This window comes from Hydra vulgaris, chromosome 11, assembly GCF_038396675.1.
Source record: "Hydra vulgaris chromosome 11, alternate assembly HydraT2T_AEP".
In the NCBI taxonomy this organism is placed as follows: domain Eukaryota; kingdom Metazoa; phylum Cnidaria; class Hydrozoa; order Anthoathecata; family Hydridae; genus Hydra; species Hydra vulgaris.
Genome location: NC_088930.1, coordinates 37224954 through 37243225, shown reverse-complemented (window position 1 = coordinate 37243225; position 18272 = coordinate 37224954). Strand labels below are relative to the sequence as shown.

General features: G+C 27.2%; 1 protein-coding gene across 1 annotated transcript in view; it reads right to left on the bottom strand.

The window, feature by feature from the left end:
- Positions 1 to 267: 267 nt before the first annotated feature.
- Positions 268 to 18272, bottom strand: part of LOC100211474 (WD repeat-containing protein 37) — a 28685-nt gene continuing 10680 nt past the window's right edge. The window contains exons 7-16 of the mRNA XM_065810970.1: positions 16095 to 16139; positions 15875 to 15969; positions 11990 to 12032; positions 11861 to 11917; positions 10530 to 10646; positions 10261 to 10402; positions 10086 to 10158; positions 9625 to 9689; positions 1008 to 1122; positions 268 to 823 (exon numbers count right to left, since the gene is read on the bottom strand). Coding sequence (XP_065667042.1) covers positions 707 to 823; positions 1008 to 1122; positions 9625 to 9689; positions 10086 to 10158; positions 10261 to 10402; positions 10530 to 10646; positions 11861 to 11917; positions 11990 to 12032; positions 15875 to 15969; positions 16095 to 16139 — 869 coding nt within the window. The 3' untranslated portion in view covers positions 268 to 706. The remainder of the gene's footprint in view (positions 824 to 1007; positions 1123 to 9624; positions 9690 to 10085; positions 10159 to 10260; positions 10403 to 10529; positions 10647 to 11860; positions 11918 to 11989; positions 12033 to 15874; positions 15970 to 16094; positions 16140 to 18272) is intronic.

Here is an 18272-nt window from a genome sequence, read left to right as displayed (position 1 = left end):
AAATCTTGATAGGCTGCATTTTAAATAAATTTAACTACATTTTAAAAGATTGCTTGCAGTCCACAGTAAAATTTTTTGTATTTTTTTAAAAACAATTTAATCGTTTATCTTGCAGACCAGATATTTAACGGAAACATCTTGTTTGTTTAAATACTCTAAATTCTTTTGCACATCAACATTGCTATAAATAACTTCCCAGAAGTAATGAAAATATATATATAGAAAAGAAATTAGGTTAACAAAAACTATTTATCAAAAAAAAAATTGTTTTAACTTTTAATCAAATTTATTTATATGATGATAAAATAATAAAACAAAAGGAAAAAAGCATATTTACAAGTGATAAATTTGCAATAAAATTAGCAAAAAAAAAAAGAACTAAATCAATTAATAATAATTATAAAACGATTAAACGTTTAACTTTGTACACATTCTGAATAGAGGAAAATTGCTTTCTCTTTATTGCGTTATTAAATGATGCAAAAACGAAAAACAGTCATAACAACGCGCGTATAAATTTTGATAACCGATGGAAGTTAAAAAAAAATGCCACACTAAGTAGTCCAAGTTGAATATTTAGTCAAAAAATATAATCGATTATATATAAATTTACTTCTAGCATTTTTCTTTTTTATCCTTACCAAGTTGATATAATTTTGAGTTTTTAAATTTGTAGTTTTCCATAAATACAAAACAACAATTTATATTACATAATTATATTCCAGCCAATGAGTTGCTTATCAAAACCTGCTGTCATTAATTGTACCGATTTTGTGCTTGTATCGTCAAGCCAACATGTCGAACAAACAATACGTTCATGTCCCTGAAATGTTCAATTTAAAACTTAAATAATTAGAGAATATAATAATATATTACTATTATAATAAAAATAAAAAGTAATATTCAAAAAACAATAAATTAAAAAGAGTTCAATTTAAAATCGAAAATCAAGAACATTTAACATTCTAAAAAATCACAAAAATAATCAATCAATTTAAAAATGTTACTTGACGTTGTTGGCGTGGTAAACGCGATAAACGATTGCCGGATAAATCGTATAAACGAACGTGACGATTATCATGAGGTATGGCAATAACACTTTGGTTTGGTGACAAAGATAACCTAAGATACAAATTAGTAAGCTTACGTAATCAAAAAAAAAATAATCAGAAAACATAGATTTCTCAGCCGATAACATAATACCACTTAAAAAACTTCGGCGTACCATCTATTTTTCTCAGAACAAAAAAAATTTGGGCGTATTATCTATTTTTCACATTACTAAGTAGACTAACAACGAGATAACCGTTGAATTTCTTCTTTAGACTAACTCATTTTACAGGAAAAAAAACTCTTTAATATATCTTTATAAAATGTTTTTGCAGAAACATCGAAATAAACCATTATTTAACATGGTTTGCTATTAAAGTTATTATGGTTTGCTATAAAAAGTCAAAAGTTAAAATCCTTCAAACAGGGCTAGTTTACTTCTGCAGAGGTTACTTTGCATTGATTTTAAAAATTTTTCGTCGTTTTTACAGCAGTTCTCTTAATAACAATAATGATTTAAAAAATTGCTTGAATTTTTTAGCAGGACCATTATTTTCAATCTTTAGAATAAATTTTTAATGATGCTGCCATTTAAAGTATTGTTTTAAAAATATTTTTGAAAGCCATTTATTTTTACTTGATTTTTTCTCAATTAAAAATAGTTTTTTTATGCGCATAAATTATCTGTATATAAATATGCAAAAAAAAAAAATTATACATTAAATTATTATTTATAAACGTGGTGTTGAAAGTAGTTAGGGTGTTATGTTTTGACCAAAAAGGGCACTTTGAACCATGAAGGACGAACCTAACTTAACTAATGGTTCTGGAAAACGAAAAGTGATGTCGCCATGGAGTTAAGTCAAGCACTTCCTTATTGATGTGTGGCAGTGCAGCCAGTGAAATGCTGCCACTCAAATGTGGAATACATGGATGATAAAAGGTCTAAGAAAAAACTGTTGCTCCCAAAGTACTTAATCTGGTTGGTAGATATCTAATCACATTAGAAGATACATTGCTGACAACCTGCTTACCTTAATGTTTTTTCAATTTTCTATTTTTCAAAAAACACTGAACTTGTATGTTTGCCTCGCAACAGTACACATTAGGGTTATGACTTTTTAACTTTTTAAAAAAAATAAAAAATTCCTGCGTCATAAATCGATGAACTTTTATTAGAAAACATTGAAAACATGTTCAATTCCTCTAGGTTGTAAAAAAAGGTCACCCTGCAATTAAAATTACGATTCGTCATTTATTTAATCTTGTTACTGCTACTACTAATACATGTGGCTTTGCAGAAAATCATTTAAAACTTGTATAGATTAGAAGTGTTTAGAACTTTAGAACATTTTAGAAAATTCCAGAATATTTTTGACGACTTTAGAACATTCTGCAACAATTGAGAATATTCTAAAACAATTTAGAATATTCTAGAACAATTTAGAACATTCTGGAACAATTTAGAACATTTTGGAATAATTAAGAATATTCTAGAACAATTTAGAATATCCTAGAACAATTTAGAACATTCTGGAACAATTTAGAATATTCTAGAACAATTTTGACTGCATATATAGCTGCTTATCTAATTTTATAGTTATTACAGAAGCAACACATAGTGACACACAAGCTTCGCATTCAGAAGAACAAGGATGTCTGGACCAATAATCTGGTAAAATTTAAAGACTCTTATAAAAGAAGAATGGTCCCTTTGGAAGCATATTGACTGAAAGAAAAGTGCAAAATGCCTCTCCTAAAGCAAATTTTCGGACGCTACCATTTTCTTGGACCAAAAATCAAAGGAAGAAAGGAATTTTTCTAATGTATCTGATCAAGTATACGAGCAAAGCTTGCTAAAATACTGAAATGTTATGATGAATGTGTCAAGCGGGGAAGCTACAAAACTCTTGATGAAATTTTTGATATTTTTAAAGTGGATGGAACATGGTTATCTTCCGAGGACAAACAAATGTACAATCTCCAAGTGGAAAGCAAAGGAACAGTGGGTTACTCTACAGGCCAAGCAGCCAGTAAAGAAACAATCCATCCCTCTAAAAGACAAAAACTTTCTAATAGGTCATTCAACTTATCATCTTACTATCCTGGTTTTAGTGATTCTGACTGAGGCTGACGACAGTGAATATGAAAATGATGAAGAAGAATGTGAGACTACTCCTATACCAAGCAGAAAACATCATAAAAGCAAAATTGCAGTCAACTTGGTGACCTACACAAGAGTATCCACAAACAAAGCTGCTAACATATGCAAGCAATCAACTCGTGAAGGCATTGATATCCCAATTTCATGTCAATCAGCTATTCACAAGTCAACAATCAAAGAGGCAATCAAGCTGAAAAATGAAATAATTGAAAAGTTGCATATGGGAAGTTGGTCCTTACACTTTGATGGCAAGCACATCAATGGAATTAATTATCAAGTGATCGTCCTTAAAAATAAAAGAAGAAAAATCAAATTGAATATCCTGAGCTTGGTAGATGGCAGGGGAAAAACTATTGATCAAGGAATTTACTCGATGATTTTCACATATGGAATTCAATACAGATGATTGTTGCAGATACCACCAGGAAGTAAAACACCACTCGGAAGTAAAACAATCGCTGAGCATCGAATATCAGTTTGTATCTCAACTGTTGAAGGAGTATGAACAACTGAAAACACAGTTTGATAACGAAATAAAAGTAATTCTCGAAACATCAGGCTGGAGAGATGATATGAAATTTTTATTTCATCTCATTTGAGTGTTCCGATTTTTTGATGAAAAGGGACAATTTCCATTTATTAGGTTTCAGAAATTACCCAACAGCAATGAGAATTCCAGAGCTATACTAGCAATCCTGGCCTTCATTTTATTTCCTTCAACAAGGACAGTTCTGCAGAGAGTGTCAATTTATATCGTATGGCTGAGGAGACCATTAGTTTACAGACCAACTGTAAAATGAAAACAACTTTAGTAACTTGGCTGAAGTACTGAATCAATACAATAAGGTATTAAGCTCTTTGAAAAACCACTGGAAGCGAGAGCTCTCCATATTACAGATCCCCAGAAGTAATCAATGCACAGAGCATGCAATCAAAGTAATGAATTGAAATGTATTTGTCATGCAAAAATAAAGACAAATTGCACCTTCTATTCCTTCTATGCAACAAGCAAGAGCAAGGTCGATGGTCTGAGTCATTGTTGGATTGAAAATTTATTGTATTACATGACTATGACATTCTAAATACATTTGAATACATAGTATTACTTATGTCAAAATCAATTTTTCAATAGCGAGGTGAACTTTTTTCAAAAGATATGCAAATAATAGTTCATTTCATGCTTTTTAGATAAAAGTTCATCAAACTACAGTACAGGAGCATGGGGTTGAAAAAAAGTCATAACCCCAGTACACATCTCACATAACCTTTCAATGTTTCTAATTGAGTGACAAAAACTTCATTTTTGAAGAAACCAAAGTTAGCGAAGTTTAAAGTTTTAACAAGTTTAGTTAAAATTAAATTTTTTAAATTAATATTTGACATAATGGCAAAAAATAAAAAATTCACATTCAGAGTTACTTGATATGCAATTAAATTCAAAAAAGTAAATTGCAAATCAAAATGTTGAAACCCAGTCTAGTCCAAGTTGATCTTCGAAATCAATCCAACCATATAGGAAAAAAATTTTAAAATCATGTGATGATTATGATAAAACAAAATCATCAATTAAACAGCTTCTGGATAAAAGATTGTTTTATGATTTGGTGAAACCAATTAACAAACGATTGATGTATTTGTAATTGTAAATTGTAAAAACAAATATTTTCCTGAAATCATAAAATGTGCAAAATAGTTTTTGATAAAAATGAACATTTTTGTGTGATAAATAATTGGAGGGATAAGCCCCTCTAAAATTTTGAGGAGAAGAAATTTTATTAGTTCCACAATTGAATACTGGTACAGAATATGAATAAACATAGGGTTTTTATATAATTAGGTTTCTCTCTTTTTTTAATTTAGTTTATTGAAAAGAAAGTATTGTACTCTTTTAAAATAGTGTTACTTAAATCAATATTCAGAGCAGATATTTTTTTTCTTTAAGCATCAATCTAATTTTTAAAAAATTATTAGGCAGTGCAAAGTGACCATCTCATAGGGGATACTTTAGACCAATTTAAAACAATAATATAAATTACATATCAAATATAAATATATTAAAATTGTATATTTTAAAAGTAACTTGTTATAAACATAATTTTTTCAAATTTATAATGATTTTAAAAAGCATAGAAATAATGTGTTGTAATTATATAAATAATATTTATTTTGAACAACTAGTTAAATAATTTTTTTTCAAGTTGTAAAAAATTGCATTCTATACTGACACATGTAGGGTTTATGACACTTAACTTCAGTTGTTCACAAACCCTTGCCAGTAAAAAATGATATTCAAGCAAGTGGTTTGAGAGAAGTTTCCTTGTATTATAAACATAGATAAAGTAGATACTTTATAAGCAAAATTCCAATAAAATTCCTTTGTAATCCTTAGTTGGCAAACATAATAACAATACCTTTCCTAAAATGAAGCATCAGGTAGATTGCTTCTGCAAAGAATGGCTGATTTATGTTTAATTTAAGAGTTGGATTTGCAAAGATACATAAATGGTAAAGTAGTACAGCTGTTTTATTTATTTTATAAAAGTTGATTGCATAACTGCAGTTAAAAAAATATAGAAGCACTTTACTAAGCTAAAAGATGTCTAAAATACTAGACTCATCTTTTTGCAATCCTAATTCTGTAGAAATAGATTTAATTATCGCTTTGGAATAATCCTTAACTTATCATGGTGTGCAACATTAATACAACAATTTATCCCAAGATTGTGGCAACAAGCCTAATTATGTTTTCAGATAAAAATATATTCAAAAACTACACGTAGATACACAAAGGTGAAAGAATACGTTAAAAATATATGCGAGTCCCAAAAATCAATTTAAAAGAACTGAAAGATAGCATAGAACCATATTCTGTATCCACTTTCCATCCAACTAAAGTAATATTAATAAATATACAGAATGATAACTACAAAAATTTTAATGAAACTTTAGATAGAATGTTAAAAGCTGTTAAAAGTTTTATAATGACAACAGACAATTAGAAAACTACAGTAAACATTATTAGGCATTGTTTAGAAAAGGGAGCATTCTCGTCTATAAAAAAAAGGGAGCATTCTCGTCTATAAAAAAAAGGGAGCATTCTCGTCTATAAAAAAATAACAAGAGTTGTTATGTTTTAATCAACGCAGCTGAATTTTAAATCAAACGTTTAAATTACATCATTAAGGTGGTGATAGACCACAAAAAAGAACAAAAAAAGTTTAAAAGTGGGAAATATGTTATCACTAATAAAATAAAAATGTTTTTGCAAAAAAAAAAAAAAAAAAAAAAAAAAAAAAATAATAAAGGTGCATAAACAATGTAAAAAAATACTTCATAAAAAACAATGAATAAAAAAATTGCTGAGGAAATTTTCGAACAAATCATGATTTGAAATCTTGATGAATACGAAAAAAAACTAGCAGAAAATACAAAAATAAGATCAAAATAAAAGATAGAGCACATTTGATCAGCAACTTCTGTAAATGAAAAACTATTGCAAAAACAACTTTCTTCATTGCTTAAAGATTATCAAGGTTACTTCTTATGGCACATTTAATAGTTTTGCATTGAGTTTAAGATATTGTCAGTAGGTTTTCCTTTTCTTCAGAGAGGTGCTTTAGTTCATTTGTGAGACTTTACAATATTACACAATCAAGTACCTAAAATGTTTTTGAACATAGTTTAGTCCAATTTACCTATACTGCCTATAAGCAACTCAAATGTCAATTGCTTTGCTCAAAAAAATTGTAGAAAGATGATAAAAATGAGAGAGAATGAGTTTAGTGCATTGAAGCTAACGTTTATTTAATTTAATGCTTTCAGCAAGATAGTTTGTAGACTTCTTTAACTTAGTTAACATTGAATTGGGTAAATTTAATTTTAGTTAAAAAAAAAAAAGATTATTTGAATAAAATGTAATTAGTAAATTTGATAATGGATTGCAAAAATTTTAAAGTTTTAAACATTTAAATAAACTTAATGTTTTATATTAAAAGATAAGGATATGCCAAGTAGGCGTATCCATATCTTTTAATATAAAACAATAAATACAATTATTTTTTATATAAAATAATAAATACAATTATTTTAATTTTACATATTATACATAAATCTAAAATCTATGGTTACTAGGTAACAACTTATCAAACACCACTTTAAAATATATGGTAATCTTACTAGGTAACAATTTATCAAACAAAATCTATGGTAATCTTACCAGGTAACAATTTATCAAACAAAACTTCAAATTTCTCATTTTCAAACATTAAGTGTAACAATATTTTTTATTATCTACTTTATTTTATTTATAACATGTTCACATATATAATAATTATAAATAATATCATATATACATATAAAATAATTATAAATGATACTATTTATACATAAATAATTACAATGATATTATAAATTAGCAAGAACTAATAAAAAAGCATAATTTAAATTAATTAATTAAAAATTATAAAACCAATAATTGAAAAACACAACATGTAGCCATGAAAATCTGTTTTCTTGGATTATCTTTCACTACTTATCTTTCATGGAAACCATATAACCATGGAAACCATATAACCATGGAAACCATATATCAAACCCATTTTAAAATAAAAAATAAGCTAAATCTGCTAAGGTTATCTCTATTTTTATTGTGTTCATCACTACCTTACTCCTGATTCTCTATCCCTAAAAGCCCTTTATCTGTTCTTGTATGGAATACTATTTTCTTATTGTATTATTTTTTATCACATTATATATCATACTATCATATTATACAGTCAACTATTTGAGAACATATTTTTAAGTTTTTATAAATGATAAAAAGTCAAACAGAAAATATTTTTAATCAAAATCAATTATATAAATAATATAAGATAAACTATTGTTTAATAATTTCATTCAATGAAATTCTCCTCTACTTCAATAACAGCTTCGATTCGAGATCTAAACCAACTGCAAGCATGCTTGAGATACCCCTCATCTATGATGCCCATTACTCAGACAATGGATTCTTTAAGAGAATCTTTGATGTTATGGGGATGTTTATTAACATTTCTCTCAACAACGCCCCACACTTAATAATCCAATGGATTCAGGTCTGGAGAGTTTGGAGGCCATAAGTTTGGAGTGATGTGATCATAAAAATAGTCGGCCAACCATTCCTGAGTGTTTTGAACCTTATGTGCTGGTGCAGAGTCTTGTTAAAAAATGCGAGGCCCTCCATTTCTTGCTCTATCGATCCGATGCTTATTGACAGTACCCAAGACTTCCATGTAAGCAGCAGAAGTGACTCTTAGTCCTTTCGGAAAGAAGTGTGGTGGCATCACATGTCCTTTGTTGCTAACAACCCCCAAAACCATAACTGTTGCAGAAAAACTTTGTGTGCATGACTGTTGGAACTTTGCAAGGATCATCACACAGTCATCTGTCATTTCTTCTGTTAATTTTTTGATCTTGATCAAAGTTTTTCTAGTCTAAAAAAAACCAAAGCATGCCTTGCTCAGCAGGATGTTTCAGTTTGTTTAACAGCCTCTTGACCTTATCAAACAATTTGCTTTGGTGGTCTTGGACATAAACTGACATCTCCTCATCACATAAGATTTGTAGTGAAAATTTTCATGAACAGTCCTTCGAATTGTGGCTTCTGAAACACCCAGGTCTTTTGCAATGACCTCATTGACTTTTGGGGGCTCACATCAACGATATTCTGAACTTGATGAATAAATTCAGGTGCTCTAGTCGTGTCTGACCGTTGCTCATGCTTTTTACATTTAGAAGCTTGATTACAATCACCATCATTTTCTTCTAACTCCTTGCCAACTTTAAGAACAAAAGATCAGGCGACTTTAAGAAATTGTGCAATTTTTAAATCGCTACGCTCTGCCTTTAATGCTACAATTACAGCATGTCTTTTCATTTCTTGTGTTAGTTTATTATCTGTCATTTTTAATTATCTGTAAAAAATTAATGTAACATAAAGAAATGATGACATTACGCGATGTTCTCAAATAGCTGACGCAACCTGTATGTTAATTGTTTAAATATATAAAACTATATCTATATTATATATATATATTAAATTTATTTATATGTAAATATATTATACTTATTTTTAAATTCATAATATATTTAAATCATATTTGTTATCTGTTATTATCTCTTTTCTGTCTTTGATAGAATAGTGTTTCATATTTGGGCTGAATTGTTGGAAAATAATTTGTTGGAAATTTGTTGGAAATAAATTAAATATGTATTCAACTTATAAACTTATCTTTGTAGAGATTATACTACATAGATAATAAATGCCTATACAAATCAGATGATGTAATTAGTTAAAAAATAATTTCCATAGTATATGAAAAGATTTTCAGAACTAAAAAAAACACTTTAAGATTGATAAAAAAAATCATTACCTATTGACTGCTGAATCAAGACGAATGGTTGCTATTGGCGATCGCATATTTTTCAAATCCCAAACCTTGACATTAAAAAAAAAAGTACAAACTATATGTACCTGTGTGTGAATATGTATGTATATATATATATATATATATATATATATATATATATATATATATATATATATATATATATATATATATATATATATATATATATATATATAAATGGGGATCTAGTTAAGCATGAAATGACACTGATGACACCATACTGTAACAGCTATGTTAGGAAATTCAGTACATACATTACCTGAGGGTTTATGTAGCCATTTCTATGTATGAATAAAATTTATTATGGCAAAAAAAAAAAATCAATTTATTTTATTTTTCTTCAGAAAAATTTCTGATCGTTTTATATGATGAGTATAAAAGTAAATTAAAATATTTTGAATTTCCAGCTTTTAAGGTAACCTTACCTTGACAGTTCTATCATCGCTACCACTTACTACATGATCTGCTTTATTGGTAAACACTGCTGAAGTAACAGTGCTAAATGTAAATGCAAATCACTTAACAACAACAAAAAATGTTAAATTATGTTAAATTATGTTAAACTATGTTTAAAACGATAGCTACTATTATGGTACGTACTCTGTATGCCCTTGAAAGACATTAACAGAATGCATACTAGGCAATCGAAAGTCCCACAAACGAAATGTTGTATCTTGCGAAGAAGTGACAATAAGCTTTTGTAAAGAATTTACCGACAAATGTGTAATTTCGAGTTCATGCCCTATAATGCATTTTCAACCACAACAATAAATCACCAGCATTTTTATTTAACAAATTTATTAAATTTTTAATCAATAAATTTATTCAAGAAAGTTAAAAAACTAAAATATGTCATATATTATTAAAACCTTCGAGAGTGTGAATAACATTCGTTTTTTCGACATCCCAAAGCTTTACAGTTCGATCCCAAGAAGCTGAAACCACTTGGGTACCACCTGTCCACCAATCTGCCGATGAAACAGGACCTAATTTTTTAAATAAGTTGTAAAGATAATAAAGATAAAATTGAATTTTAAAACAATAAAATTTTAAACAAAAATTACAAAGCAAGACAAATTTGACAAAAAAAAAAAAGAACTTTAAAAAGAACAAAAATTGAAAAAATAAAAAAACACCTGTCTGAAACATTACTTATTCTTATCACAAATCTGAAACATTACTTATTCTTATCACAAATACTCTTGATGATTTATGAATGAACTCTCAAGAAAATAAATTTCCCAAAGAGATATGGTTCTTAAAAAAATACCTGAAAAAATGATGATTACTAAGAGAGTCATGATATCTGAAAGTATGAAAAATTAGAGAAAAAAGTTCAAAAATAAATAGTGGTACTTAGAAGAATGATAATTAGACAATTAGAGAAAAAAAGTTCCAAAAAAAATGTTGGTACTGAGAAAAATGATAACTCAAAAAAAGTATGACCCTTAAAAAAGTATTGATTTCCCAAACAATAATCATTTCCAAATAATTATAAAAAAATAAATTATAATAATTATAAAAAAATCATCATTTTTTTAAGCAGACCTAAATAGATATTATTTATTTTACATTTATCATTTCATTTTTGATTTTATATACTTTGAAGTCTATTATTTATTTTATACCAAATTTCACTTTTATATAACTAGCAATCATATTTGAAAAAAACAAACGGTAAAAACAATTATTTACCTGCCTAATATTTTAATTGACCAATATATGTGGTATTTGGACTAATTATCCATCAATTTAACTATACTACTATTTAATTTTCTAATTATTTAATTATACTGCTATCTTATTTCCTGTTTAATTAATTTATCACAATCATAATCATCATGATCTTGTTTATTATTTTCATCATCATCATCATCATCATCACCATCATCATCATCATCATCATCACCATCATCATCATCATCATCATCATCATCATCATCATCATCATCATCATCATCATCATCATCATCATCATCATCATCATCATCATCATCATCATCATCATCATCATCATCATCATCATCATCATCATCATCATCATCATCATCATCACCACCATCATCATCAACATCTATATCACCATCATCAACATTATTCGTCATTAAAAATATCATCATCTAAAAACAACAACATTATGATCATCATTGTTACAATCACCACCACCATTAATCATTTATATAAACCATGTTTTACTTACCATCATGTCCAGATAACTGAACTAGAGGTGTTTTTACTTTAATCATATGTTGAGTATCTAAATAAACAAGGAAATCAATAAATATGTTGCATTCAACCAAAACTAAACATAAAACAAAATAAAAACTACCAGTCTCGATATCTTCCTCTTGCTCATCTTCACCAGAGCCAACCTTTCATAAAATAGCAATACTTATTTTAAAACTTAACAATTAAACTTTCAATATGATAAAATAAATTTAAAAACTTCTTAACAATGTAAGTACTTTAGCTTTATTAGGTGACTATACTCATATAGATTATCCCAAGAACATCAACAATCATCCCATACACATATAAATAGTACTAATCCCAAGAAAACCAAGAATCATCCCATAGTATGGGATAATTTTTTGATGTTCTTGGAATGAGCACTATTTATATGTGTATGATACATATAAGATAGTGGTCATTCCAAGAAAACCAAGAATCATCCCATACAAATATAGATAGGAGTCATCCCACGAAAATTAAGAATCATTTAAAAAAACAATTTAAAGCATAATTTAAATTACCAAGTATGTTTGATCATTACTTTAACCATTTAACAGAATATGAAAAATAACTAATACATAGTAAATACAGTGTCTCAAAAAATTATCCGACCAAACATTTAAAAAAATAATTTTCCTAAAAAAAGTGCTGTATTTTTGTAAATTTAGACTTTTTTGGTAAACCCAAGATTAATATAAATAAAAGAACATGTTTTTAAATAGATTTTATTTATTTTAATGTAAAATATGAATCACAAAGTTTTCAGTCTTAAAATAAAGGAACTTAGGCCGTTTTGTTATTGTCAAAAAAATATTCGACCAAACACACTACTTGCTTCATAATAAATTATTATATAACAAAACAATTATTTTAATATTGGACCTCCCTTTGCTTGGATTACAGCTTCTAGACGTTTAGGCATTGATTCGACTAAAGATTTTGTTTCTTCTGGTTGAATCTTTTCCCAGGCTTCTTCAATTGCCACTTTGAGGTTATCTTTTTTGGAAAATGACCGATCTCCAATTTTTCGGTCTAAAATTTCCCAAAAATGTTCAATGGGATTAAGGTCCGGTGATTGTGCGGGCCAAGACCTCAACATTATTTTCAGCAAACCACTCCTTGGTTTTCCGACACTTAAGTTTTCTGACACCCTTCCAAGCCATTGAACCCCATACCATCACATTACCGTCACCATACTTGACAGTTTTTCTCACACAGCTTAATTTGTAGGCTTCTCCGGCTTTTCTTCAAACTTTTAGGGCTCCATCAGATGACTTAAAGATAATTTGATTCCATAATTCTCTTTAGCTTGCTCAGCCAGTTTTCGAGCAGAAATGAAGCGATTTTTCTTGACTTGTATAATTAAGTTTCTATCAAAACTATTAGAAGTCTTTTTTTTGCGACCCTCCCAATCTTTTGTGGCTGTTGTTCCGATCAAATTATACTTCTTCATTATGTCAGATACTGTATTATGAGGAATTCCAGTCTCTTGCTGCACCTGACGATAGGTTTTATCCTGATTGACTAGATCGACAGCTAAATTTCTCTGAAAAACAGTCAAGTGACATTTACCTCCAACCATTTTACTTAAAAAAACATGAAACCTTTTTTTTATACAAAACCTTTTTTTTTTACTACAAAAAAAACAGTTTTTTGTTATGCGATTTCATTAATTGTATAAAAATTTGCTAAAATACTTCAACAAATTTCACATAAAATTAATTAAACTTATCTAAATATCGCTTGATCGGATAATTTTTTTACAAGCCTATTCAATACTAAAACTCTTTTAGGACAAATAATAAACTAACTGAAGCATGAATCAAAAAATATGAACGCTAAATAACATACTATTCCCAATAGAATTAATATGACAGACAAAGTATCACTATTCATTGTTTTTAGTATAATTTAGAGCGTAAACATTTTTCTTTGGGAAAAACTTGTTTGAAACTCTGCTAATAAAGAGATCAAGAAAATGGAAGGTTTTATCTATCCTATAGTGTGTTGATCATCTGTGTCTTTATATAATAGATTTGCCAATATAAAAGATTTTAAATCCTGCATATTCAAACTTATAAACAACAAAGGATTTAAAATCTTTACAAAGGGATCTTTAGGAAATTTAGGATCTTTAGAAAATTTATCTTTTAGATATTTTCAGTGAAGTGAATACCAATCTTACTGTGACTGATGATTGCATTTTTTTTTCCATTCTTAAAAAGATTGTTAATACCATGAAGAATAGTGTTATTTATTTTATAAGTTCTATTGAAATTCAGATTATCATTCTTTACTTTCTCCTCACCCTAAAATTAAGCAAAAAATTTGTAAGTTAGTGAAGTGACGTGGACTATTAATGCAAACACAAAGATGCAAGTTCAAATCGTGGCTAGGTGTATATTAACACCATAATATTTTATGTTTAATTAAATATTATTGCTATTTAATAATTATTATATTATAATTTTTATTTAATAATCATTGTTAATTATTTTTTCCTTAATGATAGCCATAGTCTATATGATAGCCTGCAGCTATAGTTATATCATTAACTGATAAAGTCATTATTGATAAACTTAACTCAAATACAAATCTATTTGAGTTGAGTTTATCAATAAAAAGTAAAAACTTTTGAAATAAATAAAAAGTTATGATAAACATTTTTTTTTATCTTTTGATGGTCAAGTGGTACACACTGATAGTAACCACATGTTCAAAGTATGGCATTTGCAGTATCAAATCATTCCTTGAGAGTAATCTCACCAAAGTTAAATCTGATGATTCATAAATAAAATGTACATCTTCAATATTTTCATTGCAATATTTGTACATTTCTTGCAGGGCTGATGACATGGGTTTCCAAGTGGAGAGGCACAATGGTCAATTAAAAAAACAAAACCTCTTTATCTAGAAATTTCTGAAAAAACAAAGGTCCTTTAGAAAAAAAAGCTTGTAGGGGGAGGGGAAAGGTGCTAGTGCCCCCTGCCCCCTCCTCCCTCCTGGTGTCGCCAAATCTTGTAGAGATAAAATATGATTACCTATACTGTTTGAAAGCTTGCAACACTACTGCTAAGTGCTTGATTATACCACCTATCACAGTTTGGTGTGACTAGTTACTAAAAAGTTTCATTTACCAGAAAGACCAAAATTTTTATGAGGGAAACAAAGATTCAAAATATTTTTGCAATTTTTTTATAGACCAATACACCCATCTGAGAAGTATTTAATATTTTTAATTTGAGGTATATATATTTTAATATCGTTGTTGACAATCTAGTCAATCATTGTTGACAATTTAGTGAAGTGAGCACAATTGCTTTTGCTTTGAAAATAAGTTTGTAAAAATTGAAATATGCATGCATTTTTGTTATTTATTCTTAAGTTACATGGTGGTAAAAATATTAGGATATTATTTATTAAAAAAATTATGATACTAATTTTACACTTTTCCTATTATAGGTATTAGCAGGCATGGGTCCTGAAATTTAGCAATATAATAACCAGGGATGCGGAGAGGAAAAGAACTCTGGACTAGAAGGTCATAAAATGATTATTTTTTCCTGGTTTTGAGATCCAAAGCTTATGGACTACTTTAGGAAAAAAATCAAGACTTTTGAGAAGAACAATCTATTTTTGAACATGGATTCCTTATGTATAAAGGTGAACTCCAAGACTCCTAAAAAACAATAAGTTTTAAATTACCTGAAAACAAAGCTGTCATGGAAATATCATTCAATATACACAATAAAAAGATTAAAAAAATAATAATTTTCTACTACTATTTTTTATATCTTGTCATTGAAAAAAGATGTTTATTGGCTCAAGGAACTTAACTTTTGAAAATGTTTTTTTTTTTATATCTTTATATGTATATTTTTGGATTTTTTTTTATTAAAAAACTTATTACGATATTTTTTACCACTTTTTAAACTTTTGTGAGAAAACAAGTTTTTTTAAAATAAAACAATTAAAAAATTACTGAGTTAGCATCTGCCTGAACAGGTGAATGTCTTCGAAAATCTGTTACCACAGGTGTTTGCAACTTCCATAAATGACAAGTGCCATCACCTGAGCCTAATTGCCAAAAAAAAAAGAATGTAACATAAAACAGCAATGTGGGTCTTTAAAAAGATAAATAATGTAGTAATTCAAAATTTTAAAATATAAAACTTTTCAAAAACATTATATAACAAGAATACCTGTACATAACAATGAGTCATTTGGATGGAAGCGCACAGAGTTAACTTTAAAAAAAAAGAAAAAAAGTGAGTAAGAGCTTACCAAGTACACTAAAAATGTGTGAAATCGCCTTTAAAATTTAAATAAGGTTGACAACAAAAAAAATACTACTTAAGTTATGGTTAACTGTAGATATATGAGTAAACTCGAACTCATATATACAAATGTATATAAAGATATATATGTATCTTTATATACAAATGTACATATAACTGTGTAAATAACATTTTATAAACTAAAATGTGAAAGTTTTGTATTGAATTCATACTACTCATAATAACATCTAAAACAAAATGGATGTTTCAATGATAGTGATATTATTGATTTAGTGAATGCTGTTATCAATTAAATAAATAACAAATCAAATAAATAAGAGTAACGTAAGTACCAATTAGCCAATACAGATAAATTTGTACATTATATATATATATATATATATATATATATATATATATATATATATATATATATATATATATACATATATATATATATATATATATATATATATATATACCAACCCTCAGAATCAGGAAAAATAAGATAGGCAATAATTTGCTAACCTTAATCTATTTGAAGTCAGCAAAAAATTTTTTATATAAAAGTCTTACCATAAAACATAGAAATAAGTTTGGCATTTTTTGCCAACCTCATTCATATATATATATATATATATATATATATATATATATATATATATATATATATATATATATATATATATATATATATATATATATATATATATATATATATATATATATATATATATATATATATATATATATATATACATATATATACATATATATATATATATATATATATATATATATATATATATATATATATATATATATATATATATATATATATATATATATATTATAGTGTATATAGATCAGCAAATGATTACTATTTTGTTTATTTTACAGCTTTTTCAGAAAAAGTAGAAAAAGAATAATAATGTAAGGTGATGGAGAAGCTACTCCTTTGTGGCAGCAGGCTGTAAGATAGTTGATGTATGTACTAAAGCCACTAGCATTAGGCTATTTCAGTGTGAAAAAGCCTGCTGTCACAGTGCTTATCTAAACACGCATAATACATATAGTCCTATAATATAGTCCTGCAACCACAACCAAATGGTAAGATTTTTTAGTTTGTGTGTGTTAAACTTTTCATTATTAATACTATTTATTTTCATTATAAAGATGGGGTTACATATTATTATTTTTATCTTTATAGTCTAGCAGCCACAACGAGTATATTTTTTATTTCTTTTTTATTATCTTTTAAATTTCTTTTTTATTAAAATTTATTTTTAATTATCTTTTAAACTACAATTAACATACAAAAAATATAAAAATTAGTGTATAAGTAGTTTTTTGATGAAGATTGTTTAGCTTTTTAAGAACATCATCATAGTGAATATCTTCATGAGTTAAAATAAAAGTGGTATCATTGACTTTTGTTTTGAAGAATGGAGTGCACTTTTTATTTTCTTTGTTAAAAACATTTTGAAAATTTGTTTCCAGTATATCAGCAATCTCTTCAGGATTTTAATTTATTTCACGACAATAAATGATTCATACTTTTATCTTTCTATGGAAATTTCAAATGAAATTCTTTTTGATAATTGTTTATATTGGCTGCAAAGATTGAATTTTTTCATTTACTTGAACATTTTCTGTATCTTGAATTCTATTTTTCTCTAATGAGTGAGACAAGATCTTTGTTCGATGATGAATTCTTTGATGATGAACTTACGTATGATGTATTTATAGATAAATATAAGTTACATGCTTCTTCAGTATAATGAACTAACTTATCATACAATTCTTGAATATTTTTGGTATGAAAACACTGAAGCTTAACAACACTTGTAAGAAAATCTTGAATTCTATTATAATTAGCAGTAAATATAGAGAGAAAAAACAAATTATTTTTCTCTGTATTTACATTCATTGTTATTTTTTTAAGAATAAAATCAAAACACAATATCATATGACCTTTGGACATGTTTCTTAAAACAAATTTACTATTAAAAAAAAACAATAAACTAAAATATAGTAGTAGAATAAATTCTCCTAAAAAAAAAAAAAACTCAAATATACTGATGGAAAAATAAATTCTGCTAA